This window comes from Balaenoptera ricei, chromosome 4 (genome assembly GCF_028023285.1).
Source record: "Balaenoptera ricei isolate mBalRic1 chromosome 4, mBalRic1.hap2, whole genome shotgun sequence".
NCBI lineage: Eukaryota > Metazoa > Chordata > Mammalia > Artiodactyla > Balaenopteridae > Balaenoptera > Balaenoptera ricei.
Genome location: NC_082642.1, coordinates 73,795,305 through 73,811,730, shown reverse-complemented (window position 1 = coordinate 73,811,730; position 16,426 = coordinate 73,795,305). Strand labels below are relative to the sequence as shown.

General features: G+C 38.9%; 1 protein-coding gene across 3 annotated transcripts in view; it reads right to left on the bottom strand.

Annotated features, from left to right (window-relative positions):
* The window catches only part of MFN1 (mitofusin 1), a 32,556-nt gene extending 29,162 nt beyond the window's left edge, over positions 1-3,394 (bottom strand). For 2 of the 3 annotated variants that reach the window (XM_059920564.1, XM_059920566.1), the window contains exons 1-2: positions 3,290-3,394; positions 1,830-1,945 (exon numbers count right to left, since the gene is read on the bottom strand). In XM_059920564.1, coding sequence (XP_059776547.1) covers positions 1,830-1,941 — 112 coding nt within the window. In that variant the 5' untranslated portion in view covers positions 1,942-1,945; positions 3,290-3,394. Of the gene's footprint in view, positions 1-1,829; positions 1,946-2,649; positions 2,784-3,289 lie in introns of all 3 variants that reach the window. The other variant, XM_059920565.1, reaches the window with a different exon arrangement.
* Positions 3,395-16,426: the final 13,032 nt, after the last annotated feature.

Below are 16,426 nucleotides of genomic sequence, written 5' to 3'. Positions count from 1 at the left end.
GTCCTAATTAGAGACAAATACTGACACAACTTACTGAGTGACCATCTAATTAAACTTAAGCTTCACATCTCACCATACTTTTCAAGTACATTGATAAAATATGTGCAATTTGGTGAATAAAGGCAAGACTGGCTTAAATACCATTACATTCATCTTTGTTTTTCATTTCATTCTTGCTCTTCTATGTGCTTCCTGATTTACTTGCTTTGCCTCTTTTTTGCAACATTTTTTTCTGAGGTTTTAGAACCAGTAATGTAAGCAGATAGGTTAGGGGGTCCCCGGAGAAAGAGAACCAGAAATGGCTTTCTTGACTTAAGAGAATCCATTCTGGCCTAAGCCATTTTGTGATCTAAGCCTGGCCACAATGCTTGCCCTTGAACAGGTCTCAGTACCGATGATCTTAAGGGAATGCAGCAAAAGAGAAAAGGCAGTCAAACAATAGTGAGTGATACAGCAGAGTCCTAGTTCCTCCTCAAGAGACATACATATATGTGTGTGTGTGTATCTATCTATCTATCTATCTATCTTTGAGATCTGCAGGAACTAAAGTCCCCACCCAGGTGGAGAACTGAATGATGATGTTGACCCTCCTGACTTGAGTCAACCAAGACCTGGACTCTGTTGATCTTTGCTCCAATTCTATGCTGAATTCTCCTCTGCTCAAGCCCCTTCATGAATACACATGTACCCTTAGCTTAAAACTTCCCCAATTTTGCTGTTTGGGGACACACTGCTTTGGGAAAGATCCCCAGTGTTCTCCTCACCTGCTGCAAGTAATAAATCCTTCCTTCTCCCGCCCTGTGGTTTGGTTATGTCTACTGGCTCGATACCCACCAATAACAGTAACATTGAATTCAGATTCTAAAGCTGAATTCACTAGCTCCTAGAGCAATAGCTCCTAGCATCTATTACATGCTCAATACACAGAAGATGTTATGTTTAACTTCATTTTCACTTCCCATCAACTTTTTCAGAATAAAATATTATTCAAAAGTCACCATGCCAGCTCAAATTCTTTCCAAACTGAAAACTAAGATTCTGAACCAGTATTTTTTCCCTGATTCAAAAGCAAAACTTGTGTCAGATCTGGTAATACGGACAAAATAATGAGGCAGGATCCCTACTCTCAAGAAACTCAAAATCTGGTGAAAGAGAATTAGGAGGGACAAGGAAAAATGTTTGATTCTACCAACCAACCAAATGTTTTCCCACTGTCACAGGAGTTTACAGAATCCCTCCCTTTTCACTGTACGCTTGAAGGTCAACAATTATCTCTAAAGTAGTATTTCCCAGTATGACATTCTCACCACCTTTGTTTGAACAGTTACACTCTGTTTAAGAAAACTCCTTTTGCCCTTTTCGCACTGCATCCCAGCCTCAATTGAGAAGATAAGATAGGTCTCAGATCTTGGCTTAACTGCTGAGTTGATGGGGGTGATAAGTATAATGGCTAAACGTGGGCTGCCTGACTTTGTCTGGGCATTTACTAGTTGCGTGATCTTTGGTAAGCTGCTTACCTTTTCTGTGCCTTAGTTCCTTCATTTTTAAAATGAGTGTGATTAAAATCTGCCTCAGTGTTGATTTGAGGATTAAACGAGTTATTAATAAAATAAAGTGCTTAGAATAGGACCTCACATGTGCACTTCTTTCTTAGTTGCTATTAATATAATTCAATCTTCCTCCTTTGGAGGGCAGAAATGGGTTTTATTTGTTATGGTATGTCTCATTGAGCACAATCCCCTGTATGTGTTCAGTAACCAAGGTTGAAAGAATAAAGCACCTTTATATATTTTCAAAAGTAATTATTTAAAAAACTTAGAGGAGCTAACCTTCAACAAAATGTGATCCTTCAGTAACAAACTCCAGTAACTGGTCAAAGATTGCTGTAATTGTCTTCTTAGCCAGCACAAAGTGCTTCAGTGGAGAAGCACTTTCTGCCATTATGCTGAAAAAAAAAAGTTAGAAAAGTACAAATTAAACTGAATGATAAAGACATGTGAGTTAACAACACTTCCAGCAACATTAACTCCCCAATGAAACAAACTTCCAAACTTCCAAACTTTTAGATATATTTCTGGGGAAAATAAGTGTTTTACTTATATATTCACTTTTTGGCTGCGTCAGGTGCGGCGCGGGGGGTTCCAGAGTGCGTGGGCTCTGTAGTTGGGGCACGCGGGCTCTCTAGTTGTGGAGCGTGGGCTTAGTTACCCCATGGCATATGGGATCTTAGTTCCCCAACCAGGGGTAGATTGAACCTGCGTCCCCCGGCATTGCAGGACGGATTCCTAACCACTGGACCACCAGGGAAATCCCTGGGGGAGAAGTGTTTTAGTCAGACAATTAAAGACTACTTTTGGGTGATATTCCACTAAAATAAGTGAATTCTATTGGCCAAAATCTTGATTGCAATTACTTTAGTTCCCTTTGCTGATGATGAAACTGGCCAAATTCTGATTGCATGTGACTCTTAACTACATCAGGGAACACGGCAGCGAGTGACATGAAGCCAAGTTCATGAACAGTAACAAAGTTATTAAGTTTTTCAACCTGGACCTCTAGGTGGGTGGAGGTGGATATGCAGAATGAGGAAATAAAATTCCAAGATCATAATGCGGAAATAAAATTCCAAGATCATAATGCAATACTAACGTTTAGAAAGAAGTAGTTCTCATCGCAACAAATAAGGAGGCAAGCCTTAAAGCGAGTATTAACGTTTCCAGCCAAAGTACCAAGAACTTCAAGGATTGTAAGTTAAGAAAAATAAGTTTTGGTGGCAGCTTCTCCTGAAAAGACACCAAACAAGAACGATCACACACCAGTCTAATCCTGGTATGCATGTGTGTCAAATGGAGCAGAGGGGCCATAAAGAAGGCTGAGCCTTCTAAAGCGTCAGGAAATGACTGACCAAAGGGGACGAGCGGGAAAGCACGGTGGGGGTAACAACTCGGTTCAGCTGGTGGTGAACGCCGACCTTGGAGAAAGGCCTTCCCTGTCCTCCACAACAGGCGCTGGAGCCCCGCCCGTAGGGCTCGGGGCCAGACCCCACCCCCGGCGCGCGTGCGCCGGCCCCGGCTCCCGGTACCCCGGGCTCCGGGCTCGCGGGCTCCGCGGGCCTAACCCGGCCCCCAGCCCTACTCGCAACCGCAGCAGCTCCCTCCTTTTCCGCAGGACCGCGGCGGCGCCTCGTCACAGAGCGCCCCACGCACGACTCCCCGCTCCCTGCCCCCGTCAGGACGAACGTCACCCGAGCAAAGTGAACCGGCCCGCGGCCGAGGCTGCGGGCACTCACCCTGTCCCGGCTCCGACTTGTCACCCAGCAACCGCACCTCAGCCACAGCCCTCAAGCCGCCTCATTCTCCCAAGAGAGGCTGGGAGACTGGAAGGCGGCGGGAGGAGTAGCAAGAGGGCGGTTACTTCCGGTCTCTTGCCCTTCCCGATTTGGTTTGGCTCCGTAACCGGAAGTGATCTACTCCGAGCGCCATTTTTCTTAAGGGCAGAAGGCAAGGAATTGTCGTGAGCAGGCAATGCAACCAGAAGGATGCTTTTCCTTTCACCCCCAACTTCTGCATCGCCTCCCTCTCCCTTCAAAGTTTCCAAAGCTCTGCCCAGCCTAGGCGTAGCTAGCTGTTAGTGGCTCGTTTAGTGAGGGAGAGCTAAAAGGAGAAGGGGTGAGATGAGATGAGGTGGAGTTAGGGTGTCAGACGAGGATTCCTGCTTACTCGGCCAGCAGCAATAAAGGAAAACCTTTTGACCTCTCCACTACCCTCTGTTCTTGTGTGATTCACTTCCTGAGCTTGGAGTACAGCGGTGTGTGTGTGTGTTGAATTAGAAGTGAGACTTAGAAAATTGATGTATCGTTGGCAACTGCTTCTCAAATTTTGTACTTGGGAATTTTGTACTTAAGGATCTTGTTAAACTGCAGATTCTGATTCTTTGGGTCAGAGTGTGCATTTCTAACATCCGTGGATTGCTGCTGCTGCTGGTCTGCACATTGCTCAGAGGAAACTCCTGGGATTTCTTTCTAGAGTTGGCAAGTGAGATACAGTTTTACAAGTGAGGCCACTTCATCTTTCTGAACCTCATCTACAAAATCAGAGTACTAATAATACCTACTTTGTGGGTAGTCTCTAGTACCCAGTTATTCAACCAAACACTAATCTAGGTATTACTGGGAAAGTATTTGTGATTAATATCTATAATCAGTTGACTCGATGTAAAAGAGATTAGTTTGGGTAATCTGGGTGTGCTTGATCCAATCAGTTAATAGACTTTAAGAGCAGAACCGAGGTTTCCCTAATGAAGGAATTCTTTCTGTGGATTGCAGTGTCAGTTCCTGGCCAAGAATTTCCATTCTGCCCTTACTGATGGCTTGCCCTAATGTTTGTTTGTTTGTTTTTTAACAACAAAAAATTTATTCTCTCACAGTTACAGAGGCCAGATGTCTACAATCTATGTGTCAGCAGGGCTGAGCTCTCTCTGGAGTCTCTAGGGGGAGGTTCCTTCCCTTGCCTCTTCCAGTTCTGGTGGCTAGAGGCATTCCCTGGCTTGAGGCTACATGGCACAAACCTCTGCCTCTGTCTTCTCGTGAATCTTCACATGGCCTTCTCCCCTGTGTCTCTTTGTCTCGAATCTCTCTCTCCTTCCTTTTATATGGACACCGGTCACTAGATCCAGTATGGGGATTTGGATCCTGGATCCTAAATCCAGGATGATCTCATCTCAAAATCCTTAACTTAATTACATCTTCAAAGGCCCTATTTCCAAGTAAGATCATATTCACAAGGTATCAAGAGTTAGGACTTGGAGACATATTTTTGGGAGATACTATTCAACCTATTACACATGTATTATAAATACTTTCTTTAGTCCATGGTTTGCCTTTTCACCCTTTAAAAAAAATTTTTTTTTTAATCTGATGAGGAGAATCGTAAATATTCCGTGGCAGGACAATCAAACTAAGATAGAAAGAAGGAAAAAAAAGGCAAATGACATGCCCCCTTTGTGGCAGGCCTTTCCCAATGTGCAATGTGCATCTACATTATGCACTTGAACCAGACCTCCTCAAAGCAGGAGGATGAAATCAATCTATGAGAAAAAGTTCGCTCCTTTCTTCAGGCTCCAGCATTATAACATTGTAATTCTATGATTAATATATTTATTTTTCATCTCATACAAAGGTACAAGGGGTCACATTGACCAAAGGCTTGTCTGTACATGCGTAATTGAAAAAAAAGGGAAAAAAAACCATTGTTGATTGAACTATAGATACAATGTTAACCTGTCAATATGATACATAATTTCTTTCTCTCAAAAATCTATAAAACTGCACCTCTAATTCCTGATCAATGGAGCAGTTCTCAGAGGTTCTGAGAATCTGTTTCCTGGGTTATAATCCTCAGTTTGGCTCACATAAAATTCTCTTTTCTTTCTTCTCAGCTTGATTGGTATTTGATTTTTCACAGACAAATTGAAATTTAGTTGATTTACAATGTTTTGTTAGTTTCTGGTGTACAGCAAAGTGATTCAGTTATACATAAATATACATACATTCTTCTTCATATTCTTTTTTTAAAAATTAATTTATTTATTTATGGCTGTGTTGGGTCTTCGTTTCTGTGAGAGGGCTTTCTCTAGTTGCAGCAAGCGGGGGCCACTCTTCATCGCGGTGCGCGGGCCTCTCACTATCGCGGCATCTCTTGTTACGGAGCACAGGCTCCAGACGCGCAGGCTCAGTAATTGTGGCTCACGGGCCCAGTTGCTCCGTGGCATGTGGGATCTTCCCAGACCAGGGCTCGAACCCGTGTCCCCTGCATTGGCAGGCAGATTCTCAACCACTGCGCCACCAGGGAAGCCCTCATATTCTTTTTCATTATAGTTTATTACAAGATATTGAATATAGTTCCCTGTGCTATACATTAGGACCTTGTTGTTTACCTACTTTGTATACAGTAGTTTGTATCTGCTAAACCCAAACTCCTAATTTATCCCTCCTTCCTCCCACCCCTGCTTTCCCTTTTGGTAATCATCAGTTTGTTTTCTATGTCTGTGAGTCTGTTTCTGTTTGTATATAAGTTCATTTGTATCATTTTTTAGATTCCACATATAAGTGGTATCATATGATATTTGTCCTTCTCTGTCTGACTTACTTCACTTAGTATTCAATATAATAATCTCTAGGTGCACCTGTGTTGCTGCAAATGGCATTACAGTATCTCACTCTTTTTTATGACTAATATTCCATTGTATAATATATATATATATCACATCTTCTTTATCCCTATATATTTTGGATTTGCCTAGCCAGCCCTCAATTCCTTGTAATATTCCTTGCAATAAATTTCTTACCCTCTGAACCCTAACTGACACACACTCTAACCCTCCTGCCAGCAAAATAAGAGACTATGCTTGGTCATTTGCATCATAATATGAAATTTTTTAAATAAATAAAGATCTTCATTGTAAAACACATTTTGATACAAGTACAATTCTAAGGATTCCTAGCAGAAATAATTAGCATACTGTTTCTGTAAGTGTTTTTGTTTATGGTGTGGAGAGGGAGGGTGGGGAGAAGAGATAAGGCATTAAAAAGCACAAAACACTTTGAAATCAAAAGATTTCCTTTGTACTTGCCTGACCAATAAGCACTATAATTTACAATCATGTTAAGGCATTAAGCAAAAAGGAATGAAATTTTAGGGATGAATTTCAAGCATCAGCCAGCATGTGAAGGGTGAAGGCAGTTACTACACTTGAGATCATTCATATGTTCATTAAACAAATATATACTGAAGAAGAAATCTTTTAATGAAAGAGCATGGAACTTGATCTGAAGACCTCAGTTCAAATCTAGACTATGCCAGTTGATAGCTATGTGAAACCCTTAACCACTCAAGTCAGTTTTGAGCATAGGGAATTTCAAAGGAAACTTTTGCTTTATTTATATTGTTTGAATTTTTAAAATCATAATGGTATCCCTTTATTAGTTTTATAAATAATTACATCTTTAATATAATTATTGTATATCAAAGTAAAAGTAACATTGCATGTTATAAATTATAAAAATAATAAGTAATAAATGTTTTTGTATAAGTAATAAGTAATTTAATCCATTGTTTTTCTTTTTATGGAACAGACTCATAGGCAAAAACCAGCAGAGTAAACATAAAGAAGAAAGAAGAAAAAAATTAAAATATAAGGGCTAAAACAAAGAGATTAACAAAAAGTAAAATTTAATTATTAAAAAACTTATAAATTTGACATACCACTGCCAAATCTGTTTAAGAATGTCAAAAGTGAGGGAAGACACAAACCAAAGGGGAAATAACTCTAGATACCAAATATCATAAATGCCAAAAAACTTGAAAACTCGGATGAAGTGTAAAATTTCTGGGAAACCATCAAATACCAAAATTAGCCTGAGGAAAAAAATAGAAAACTTGAATAAGCTAATAAGCATTCAAAAAATTGAAATGGCAATTTCCCATATATACAAAAAAAGAGAGCCTAGATGATTTTAGAGGTAACATTTTACCAAATCTTTAAAGAAAAGATTAATATTTTCTCATACAGGTTTTTGCAGAGCATAGAAAAAGAGAAAAAACACTCCAACTCACTTATAAGACTAGAAAAACCTTGATACCACACTGGATAGGAGGTGTAAGTAAAGAAAATCACACGTATGAATAAGGCAAACATCCTATGTGAAATATTACCTAACTGAATCTGACATTGTATTAGAAAAAAAATTTTGTACAGGTAGAGTTTTCCTAAAAATACAAAGATAATTCAACATTAGAAAATCAACCAATGGAATTCATATTTGCGGACTTAAAGGAGAAAACCCACCTGTTTATCTCAATAGCTATAGAAAAAGTCATTGCTAAAGTTTAATACCTACTTACAATAAAAAGTCTTAAAAAACTAAGAAAACTGCTAAAGGCTACTTATCAAAACCTACAGAAAATATACTTAATGGGGAAACTTTAGGAGTCTTACATCTAAGGCTAGGAACAAAAAAAAGAATGCCTGCTAATGCTATTTCTCCTCCTTATAGTAGTGGAAGTACTGACAAATTCGATGATAAGAAAAAAAGAGCCATTTGGACTCGCAGACTGGAAGTAAAGAGACAAATATATAATTTACGGCAGATTATATGGTTATTTACATTAAAAATTAAGCAAAGACAGCTATTAGAACTAAAAAGATTAAAACCCAAACAACATTATTTCTGTATACAAAAATCCATGTTTCAAAACTCAGACGTTTTCCTATACATGCAGTAGCCAATTAGAAAATAAGATAGCATGTCAAAGCAACCAAAACTGTAAAGAATCTAGGAATTGACTTAACAAAAGCCGCACACAACCTTTATGGAAAAAATTTAAAAAAACATTAAAAGAGACCTAAGTAACTGGAGAAATATACAATGCTTACAAAAGAAAAGATTTAACATTGTAAAGATGTTGATTCCCTCAAAAATGATCATAACTATAATGCAATTCCAACAAGACTTAAATGGAATTGGAACTAATGCTAAATTTACATGGAAGAAGAAAAAGTCTACCAATAACTAAAACAGTTCTCAAAAGAAGAGCAGAGGACTTCCCTGGTGGCGCAGTGATTAAGAATCCGCCTGCCAATGCAGGGGACACGGGTTCGAGCCCTGGTCCGGGAAGATCCCACATGCTGTGGAGCAAGTAAGACCGTGCGCCACAACTACTGAGACTGCATGCCACAACTACTGAAGCTCATGCACCTAGAGCCCCTGCTCCACAACAAGAGAAGCCACCACAATGAGAAGCCTGTGCACTGCAATGAAGAGTAGTCCCCGCTCGCTGCAACTAGAGAAAGCCCGTGCGCAGCAACAAAGACCCAACGCAGCCAAAAATAAATAAATAATAAATTAATTAATTAAAAAAAAAAAAAGAAGAGCAGGGAGAATACATTCACACTACCTGATATTAAGACATACTGGAAAGCTATAATGTTTAAAGCAACTGTTAAAACATGTGATACTATTGCAGGAACAAACAGGAATATAATGAGTACAGACACAGATCCATATGCCAATTATGCCCATGGGGAGTGGATATATGATCAAATTGGTATCATGAATCACTGGGGGAAGATGCATTATTTAACAAATAGTATTGACGAAATCAGCTCACTTGAATGAACAAAAATAAAACGTGAATCATTCTTACACACAAAGAAACTCAGACCTAAACACAAAAGGTACAACCAGAACATTACTAGGAGAAAATGTAGGAAAACAGTTTGTTAACAAGATGTAGAAAGCACAGCCTGTGAGGTAAAATGTGATGGATCTATCTACATTAGATCTTTCCCCCCTCCCTTCCTCCCTCCCTCCTCTGTCTCTCTCTTCTCTTTCTTTCTCTCTTTCTCTTTCTTTCCTTCCTTCCTTCCTTCCTCACCGTGCAGCATGTGGGATCTTAGTTCCCTGACCAGGGATTGAACCTGTGCCCCCTGCATTGAGAGCATAGAGTCTTAACCATTGGACCTCCAGAGAAGTCCCAATGTAAAGATTTCTGTTCAAAAAAAGACATAAGTAACGGATGGCAATCTGGGAATCTATTTTTTGCTGTGTATATCATCAACTAAGGACCAATATTTAAAATTTTTAAAGAACTTCTGAAAATTAACCAGAAAACCCAATAGAAAAGTGAACAAAGGGGAATTCCTTGGCGGTCCGGCAGTTAGGACTCAGCACTTTCACTGCCGTGGCCTGGGTCCAATCCCTGCTCTGCAAACCAAGATCCTGCAAGCTATGGAGAGGCACTTCACAAAATGAGAAACCAAAATGTCTCATAAGCATATTAAGATATTTTCAACCTTGTTAGTAATCAAATAATGCAAATTCAAACAATAGTAATATACTACTTTATGCCCCTCAGATTTACCAAAATTAAAAAGTTGTATAAAACTGTCGATAAGGATGTAGGGAAACATGATCAGCTGATGGGCGTGTAAACTTGAGCCATTCTGGATAATATTTTGGAGGTATTTAATCACAAGCATACAAAAAAATATATACACAAAGCCCACCCCCACCTCAGAAAAAAGAGAACAAAACCCCAAAACACCTTAACACATACAAGAATGTTTATGGTAGCCTTATCTACAAAGTGAATACTTAGAAACACAGAAGGCACTCAGCCTGATATTTAACTGAATTCGAGTTCAGAAAGGTGACAGAGAAGAGTTTCCTGCCCTATATGGTAAATTTCTTTGAGGACAAGAACCATAGTTTATCTGTGTATCCCTGTGCATATGGCTTGATAGGAGATATTCCATAGCTGTTTGTTAAACTGACTAGTAGTGAAGTAGAAGTTTTTAAGGAGCTGCAAGAAAAATTTGGTAACATTACATCCATTGTCCCTGGTTAGTCACACAATTTATGGTTAGCAAACAGGGACTAGAAAACAAAGTCACATGCCATGGTCCAGTACTCTCTATTACATTATTTTCTCTCCTCAATTGTCTGGTATGACATTCCATGGAAAAAATAGGGCACATTTTCACTTTTTCTATAGAAAATTCTTTTAAGAGTGGTAGAGAGTTATAAAGTCCTGTTTATTCTAGCTTAAAAAGCATTTGTCTAATGATGTTAGAGAACCATTTTTCTAAGCTATAAACAAGAAATTTAGATCAGAATTTTGTATTCTCAAACTTCAGTCATTCATGTTTCACCTGCTCAATTTTTTCCATGTCCATGTATCATTATTTACTTCATGTTTTTCCTTAACTGTTTGCTTTAAAAAAAAAAAAGTTCTGTCCTAAGTAAAAATATTCATGAATCAGATTTGATGTTACATCTTACAACATATAATTTACAGCCATGAAAATAAAACTATGTACTATATATAATTTTTTTTTAATTTTTTATTTATTATTTATCTATTATGTTTATTTTTGGCTGTGTTGGGTCTTCGTTTCTGTGTGAGGGCTTTCTCCAGTTGCGGCGAGTGGGGCCACTCTTCATCGCGGTGCGCGGGCCTCTCACTATCGCGGCCTCTCTTGTTGCGGAGCACAGGCTCCAGACGCGCAGGCTCAGTAGTTGTGGCTCACGGGCCCAGTTGCTCCGTGGCATGTGGGATCTTCCCAGACCAGGGCTCGAACCCGTGTCCCCTGCATTGGCAGGCAGATTCTCAACCACTGCGCCACCAGCGAAGCCCTATATAATTATTTTTATATGTTGTGTGCTTTATGAGTCTGGATTAGATGATTTCTGAGGTTCCTCTTAAACTAACATTCTGTCATTTTGTGTTAGTTTCTCTACTTCAGCAATTTAGTTGTTCACTAAAGAAGAACACTGGATCAGTGCCACAAGGCACTTAACCGTAATCTTGTAACCATAAAGAAAGAAGTGCCATGAGGGAATTTCCTGGTGGTCCAGTGGTTAGGACTTGGTGCTTTTACTCCGTGGCCTGTGCTCCATCCCTGGTTGGGGAACTAAGATTCTGCAAGAGCTGTGCAGCCTCCTCCCTGCCCGCCCACCCCCCCAAAAAAAGTGCCATGATATTCTGCTTTTTAAAAATCCAAAATAGACACATTAAAATTTCTAAATTCAGCACTGCTGTTAGATAGGAATTTATAAAATATTTACAGGGTATAGAAGCGAGTGATGTGGTAGGTATATGGTATGAAAGGATTAAGTTATTTTAAACACAGTTTGGAGAATACAGAGAAGGAAGAATTAAAGAAAACAAATCCACTCTCACCTTGCTAATTGGGAAAATTTTAATATTTTGAGACTTTCTGAAAATCCAAATGAGGTGAGGAAGAGTTGCACAGAGGAGGGTAATCAGTCATAGAATATAGTACGAGCAATGTTTTTTTAAAAAACATAATGCTATAGCAGAGAAGTGGTAACCCTAAATAAAACGTGCAGGGTAGGCAAGAAAAGAGAACTCAATAATCTCAGATTTCAGCCAACTAAAATCCAAAACGTCATGGTAAATGGTCTTTAGGCAGAGGATCAAAAAACAAACAAAAAGGGGCTTCCCTGGTGGCGCAGTGGTTGAGAATCTGCCTGCTAATGCAGGGGACACGGGTTCGAGCCCTGGTCTGGGAAGATCCCACGTGCCGCGGAGCGGCTAGGCCCGTGAGCCACAACTAGTGAGCCTGCGCGTCTGGAGCCTGTGCTCCACAACAAGAGAGGCCACGATAGTGAGAGGCCCGCGCACCGCGATGAAGACTGGACCCCGCTTGCCGCAACTAGAGAAAGCCCTAGCACAGAAAAGAAGACCCAACATAGCAATCAATCAATCAATCAATCAATCTTTAAACAAAACAAAAACAAAAACAAACAAACAAACAAAAAACCACTACCCACCAGAAATTCCATTTCTGTGTTACTTTGGTATGATTCCAATTCCTAATCTCAGCTTATTCTGAAGAATAAGGGCAGAAGTGTCAATGATTTCAACTGTAATGTTTTTCAGTAGTGGACACTATCTGGATAAGATATTTAAAAACTAGAAAACATTGAGTTTTTATTCAAAACATACTTTTCATTAAATTTTTCAATGTGTAATTCATTCAGCTCAATATTTTTAGCAAGCAAAAAATTATCCAGGTCATATTCGTTTGCCTATTTGAAACTCAAAATAAACAACAACAAACTTAAAGGTTTTGACAACAAAAATTACCCTAAAAAAGTATCTAAATAGTCATCCCTTTTAAAGTATGGGATTAAGACTAGTAGATGACACAATATTCCTATTAAGCAATGTGAGAAAATTGTTTCTTTCTACAATGAAGAAATTACTTTTCATAAATGTGATTTATTTTGGGTTCAGGTAGTTACCAGTTTAATACCAAGGTTACTAAGGAGAATGAACTTAATAAGGAAGTTGTGGTGATGCTTTAATATGGAAAAATCTTTATATAGAAAATTATTTTTCAAATCACTAGTATGAAGTAGACTCCAAGCAACTAATAGACTATTTTTTAGTTTTTTAAACTTACAAATTGAGCATATAACTTCATGTAATAAACATGTAAATTACATGTGACAACTTTTAGCTTTGTGAATTTATATTTTACACCATAAATGTACATACACATTTCTTCCTCTTAGATTTGACTGTTGTCTTAAGAGCTTAATTTATGGAAAGCTAAACCAATATATTTGTAAATCCATAAACTCAATGCCATGAATAATCCTTGTAGATACTCTATCTTCAGTCATCAGAACTTGAGTTACAAAGGAATATATATTCAAAAGTTCATTTTTAATTTATAGGAATGAGACTGTTAAATTGTAGGGTAAAACTGACTAGCCAGATTTGCTTCTCTGTTGGGATTTACAGTTAGTTAAACTATTTATTTTCAATTAAATAAAAAGTATTGATTCTTTTAAGTCAATCTGCTTCTCAAGAGGATTGTGGCTATTTGATATGTATTTTTTTTTTCTTTTGGCTGTGCCGCACGTCTTGGGGCGTCTTTGTTCCCCGACCAGGGATCTCACTCATGCCCCCTGCCGTGGAAGCATGGAGTCTTAACGATTGGACCGCCAGGGAATTCCCATGGCTATTTGATTTTTATTAGCTTTTTCAAATTTATGTCACTTACAGTGCTTTAAAGTTATGAAAATTCCATCAAAAATTAATCACAGTAGTTTGGGGAATATATTAACCAGCTTGCAAAAGGTAAGACTGGGAAAACAAGCTGAGTAAGATTAACTGTAAATTGCCAGGAATTAAGTAATTCAATGCTTTGAAAATCAGATTTAAAAACTAGGAATAGTGTTAGTTTATTGGGGAAAAACGAAACACTACTGGCTACACCTGCCAATAATTCAGCAATCACCTAACAGGCTACAGACCCTGTGAAACAGAGAAACTGGTTAATATGTGATGATACACACTCAGAGGAATAAGAAAGGTGATTTAAAATGGTAAAACTGGCAAATTCACGAGCAGGAAATTTACAAATTTACAAGCTTTTGAGTACCACACAATCATTTTCAAACAACATGAACTGCAAAGTGAAGATTAAAAAAAGAGATCCATCAATATTGTTCACTACTGCCAAGAATTCTATTGTAGTGCTAATAAACATCACCATCTGTTATGTATGCTCGAGTCACAAAAGAGTACAGTGGAAATGTCTGTCTTTGCGCAGAAAAAATCTAGAAGCAATTAGAAAATTTTCTTTTTAGGTAGGTTTGTTTTTCCAAAGAAGTTCATTTAGCTAAAAATATAGACTTGCTACCTCAGCAATTTATGGACAATCATAGGCTTATTTGAAAGCTGAGTCAAAGCAAAAAGGTTTTATTGGACAAACTGTCAGTGAGATGTGGCTTCAAGCTGCAGATTCAGCAAAAAAGCCCTAAATTATATGGTTCTAAAACTTGGATTTAATACCTCTGGAGTAGGGGCTTCCCTGGTGGCGCAGTGGTTGAGAATCTGCCTGCCAATGCAGGGGACACGGGTTCGAGCCCTGGGCTGGGAAGATCCCACATGCCACAGAGCAACTGGGCCCGTGCGCCACAATTACTGAGCCTGCGCGTCTGAAGCCTATGCTCTGCAACAGGAGAGGCCGCGATAGTGAGAGGCCCGCGCACCGCGATGAAGAGTGGCCCCCACTTGCCACAACTAGAGAAAGCCCTCGCACAGAAACGAAGACCCAACACAGCCATAAATAAATAAATAAATGATTAATTAAAAAAAAAAAGCCACCTTACTACGCTGGTCTAAATTAAAAAAAAAAAAATACCTCTGGAGTAGTTGCATTACAATTTCTAATTTGATTACTAACACCTGATCAAAAGTAAAGCTGTAAAATACACAATTAAAAAAAACCCAGGCATTCCTTATTTAAGGTTTGTTTTTCTGAAAATCAAATTCCTGAAGCTGGATGTATATTAAAAAAGTATAAAGACAGAATTACCAATAAAGTAGTTGAATGGCTAGGTTACGTAGTTATGAAAAACATCCCAAGGACAAACCTTAGATTTTTTTTTTTTTTTTTTTTAAAGAAATTCACGTTCTTTCTTTATTTATTTGACTGTGTTGAGTCTTCGTTTCTGTGTGAGGGCTTTCTCTAGTTGCGGCAAGTGGGGACCACTCTTCATCACGGTGCGCGGGCCTCTCACCATCGCGGCCTCTCTTGTTGCGGAGCACAGGCTCCAGACGCACAGGCTCAGTAATTGTGGCTCATGGGCCTAGCCGCTCCGCGGCATGTGGGATCTTCCCAGACCAGGGTTCGAACCCGTGTCCCCTGCATTGGCAGGCAGATTCTCAACCACTGCGCCACCAGGGAAGCCCAAACCTTAGATTTTTATGTAACATGGTGTAATGGAAACATAACTACACTGGAAGCCAAATAACTTGGATTCCACTCCTGTCTGCTATAACTGGTTTTGGGACCCTGGCCTAATAATAACCTAAGTTTCTGTTTCTATAAGAAACTTAGAAAACTAGAGGGTGTAGACCAGATGGTTTCTAATGTTTTCTTCCAATTTCATTATAATTTTAAATCTTCTAAGAAACATTTACATCAGACAGCTCTACCCAGAATGTGATAAGCAGATGGAATGGTAGTTTCTAGGAATACAGGTATGCACATATAACAACATGGTGGAAATAAAAATGATTGGTTTTGAAAAACTTGTTGCTGCCACCATTCTCAAAACAGACTGAACTCCCATGGGTCTTGAAGTAAAAAAAAACACTGTGGGTCATAAATCAGTCTTTTCAACTATATCAGTATTTCTGAATGACAATATAGTTTGTCAGCGGCAGTGTTTATTATATTTGAGGTCAATGATGCACAAAATGCTATCTCCTTGATACTATAAAAAGCTGTTACTCAATTGTAGTTGTTGTGCCTCTCCCTCACTCCCCTCAATTCATATGTTGAAGTCCTGGGCCCCAGTACATCAAAATATGAATTTATTTGGGTATAGTGTCTTTATCAAGTTAAAATGAGGTTATCAGGGTGGGCCCTAATCCAATGACTGGTTGGTTCCTTGTAAAAGGGGCAAAGTTGGAAACAGACTTGCACTCAGGGAGAAGACCATGTGAACATGAAGACAGCCACGTACAAGCCAAGGAGAGTAGCGGGGAAGAGATCCTTCTCTCACAGCTCTCAGAAGCAGTCAACTATGCCAATATTTCAATTCTGAATTTCTAGCCTCTAGAACTGTGAGGTAATAAATTTCTATTGTTTAAGCTACTCAGTTTGTGATAATTTGTTATGGTAGCCACAGGAAACTAATATAGAAGATTGATTTACCACTATCGTAAGTAATCTATACATTTTCATACAGCAACCCCTATCTCCCACATCTTCCTATTTCTATTTTAATACTTCAGTGGGTTTTCTCAGAAAATGATTTGATATCAGAAGTTCAGGCATGACTTTGCAGTTGCATAACTGAAAATGAAATGTGAACAGA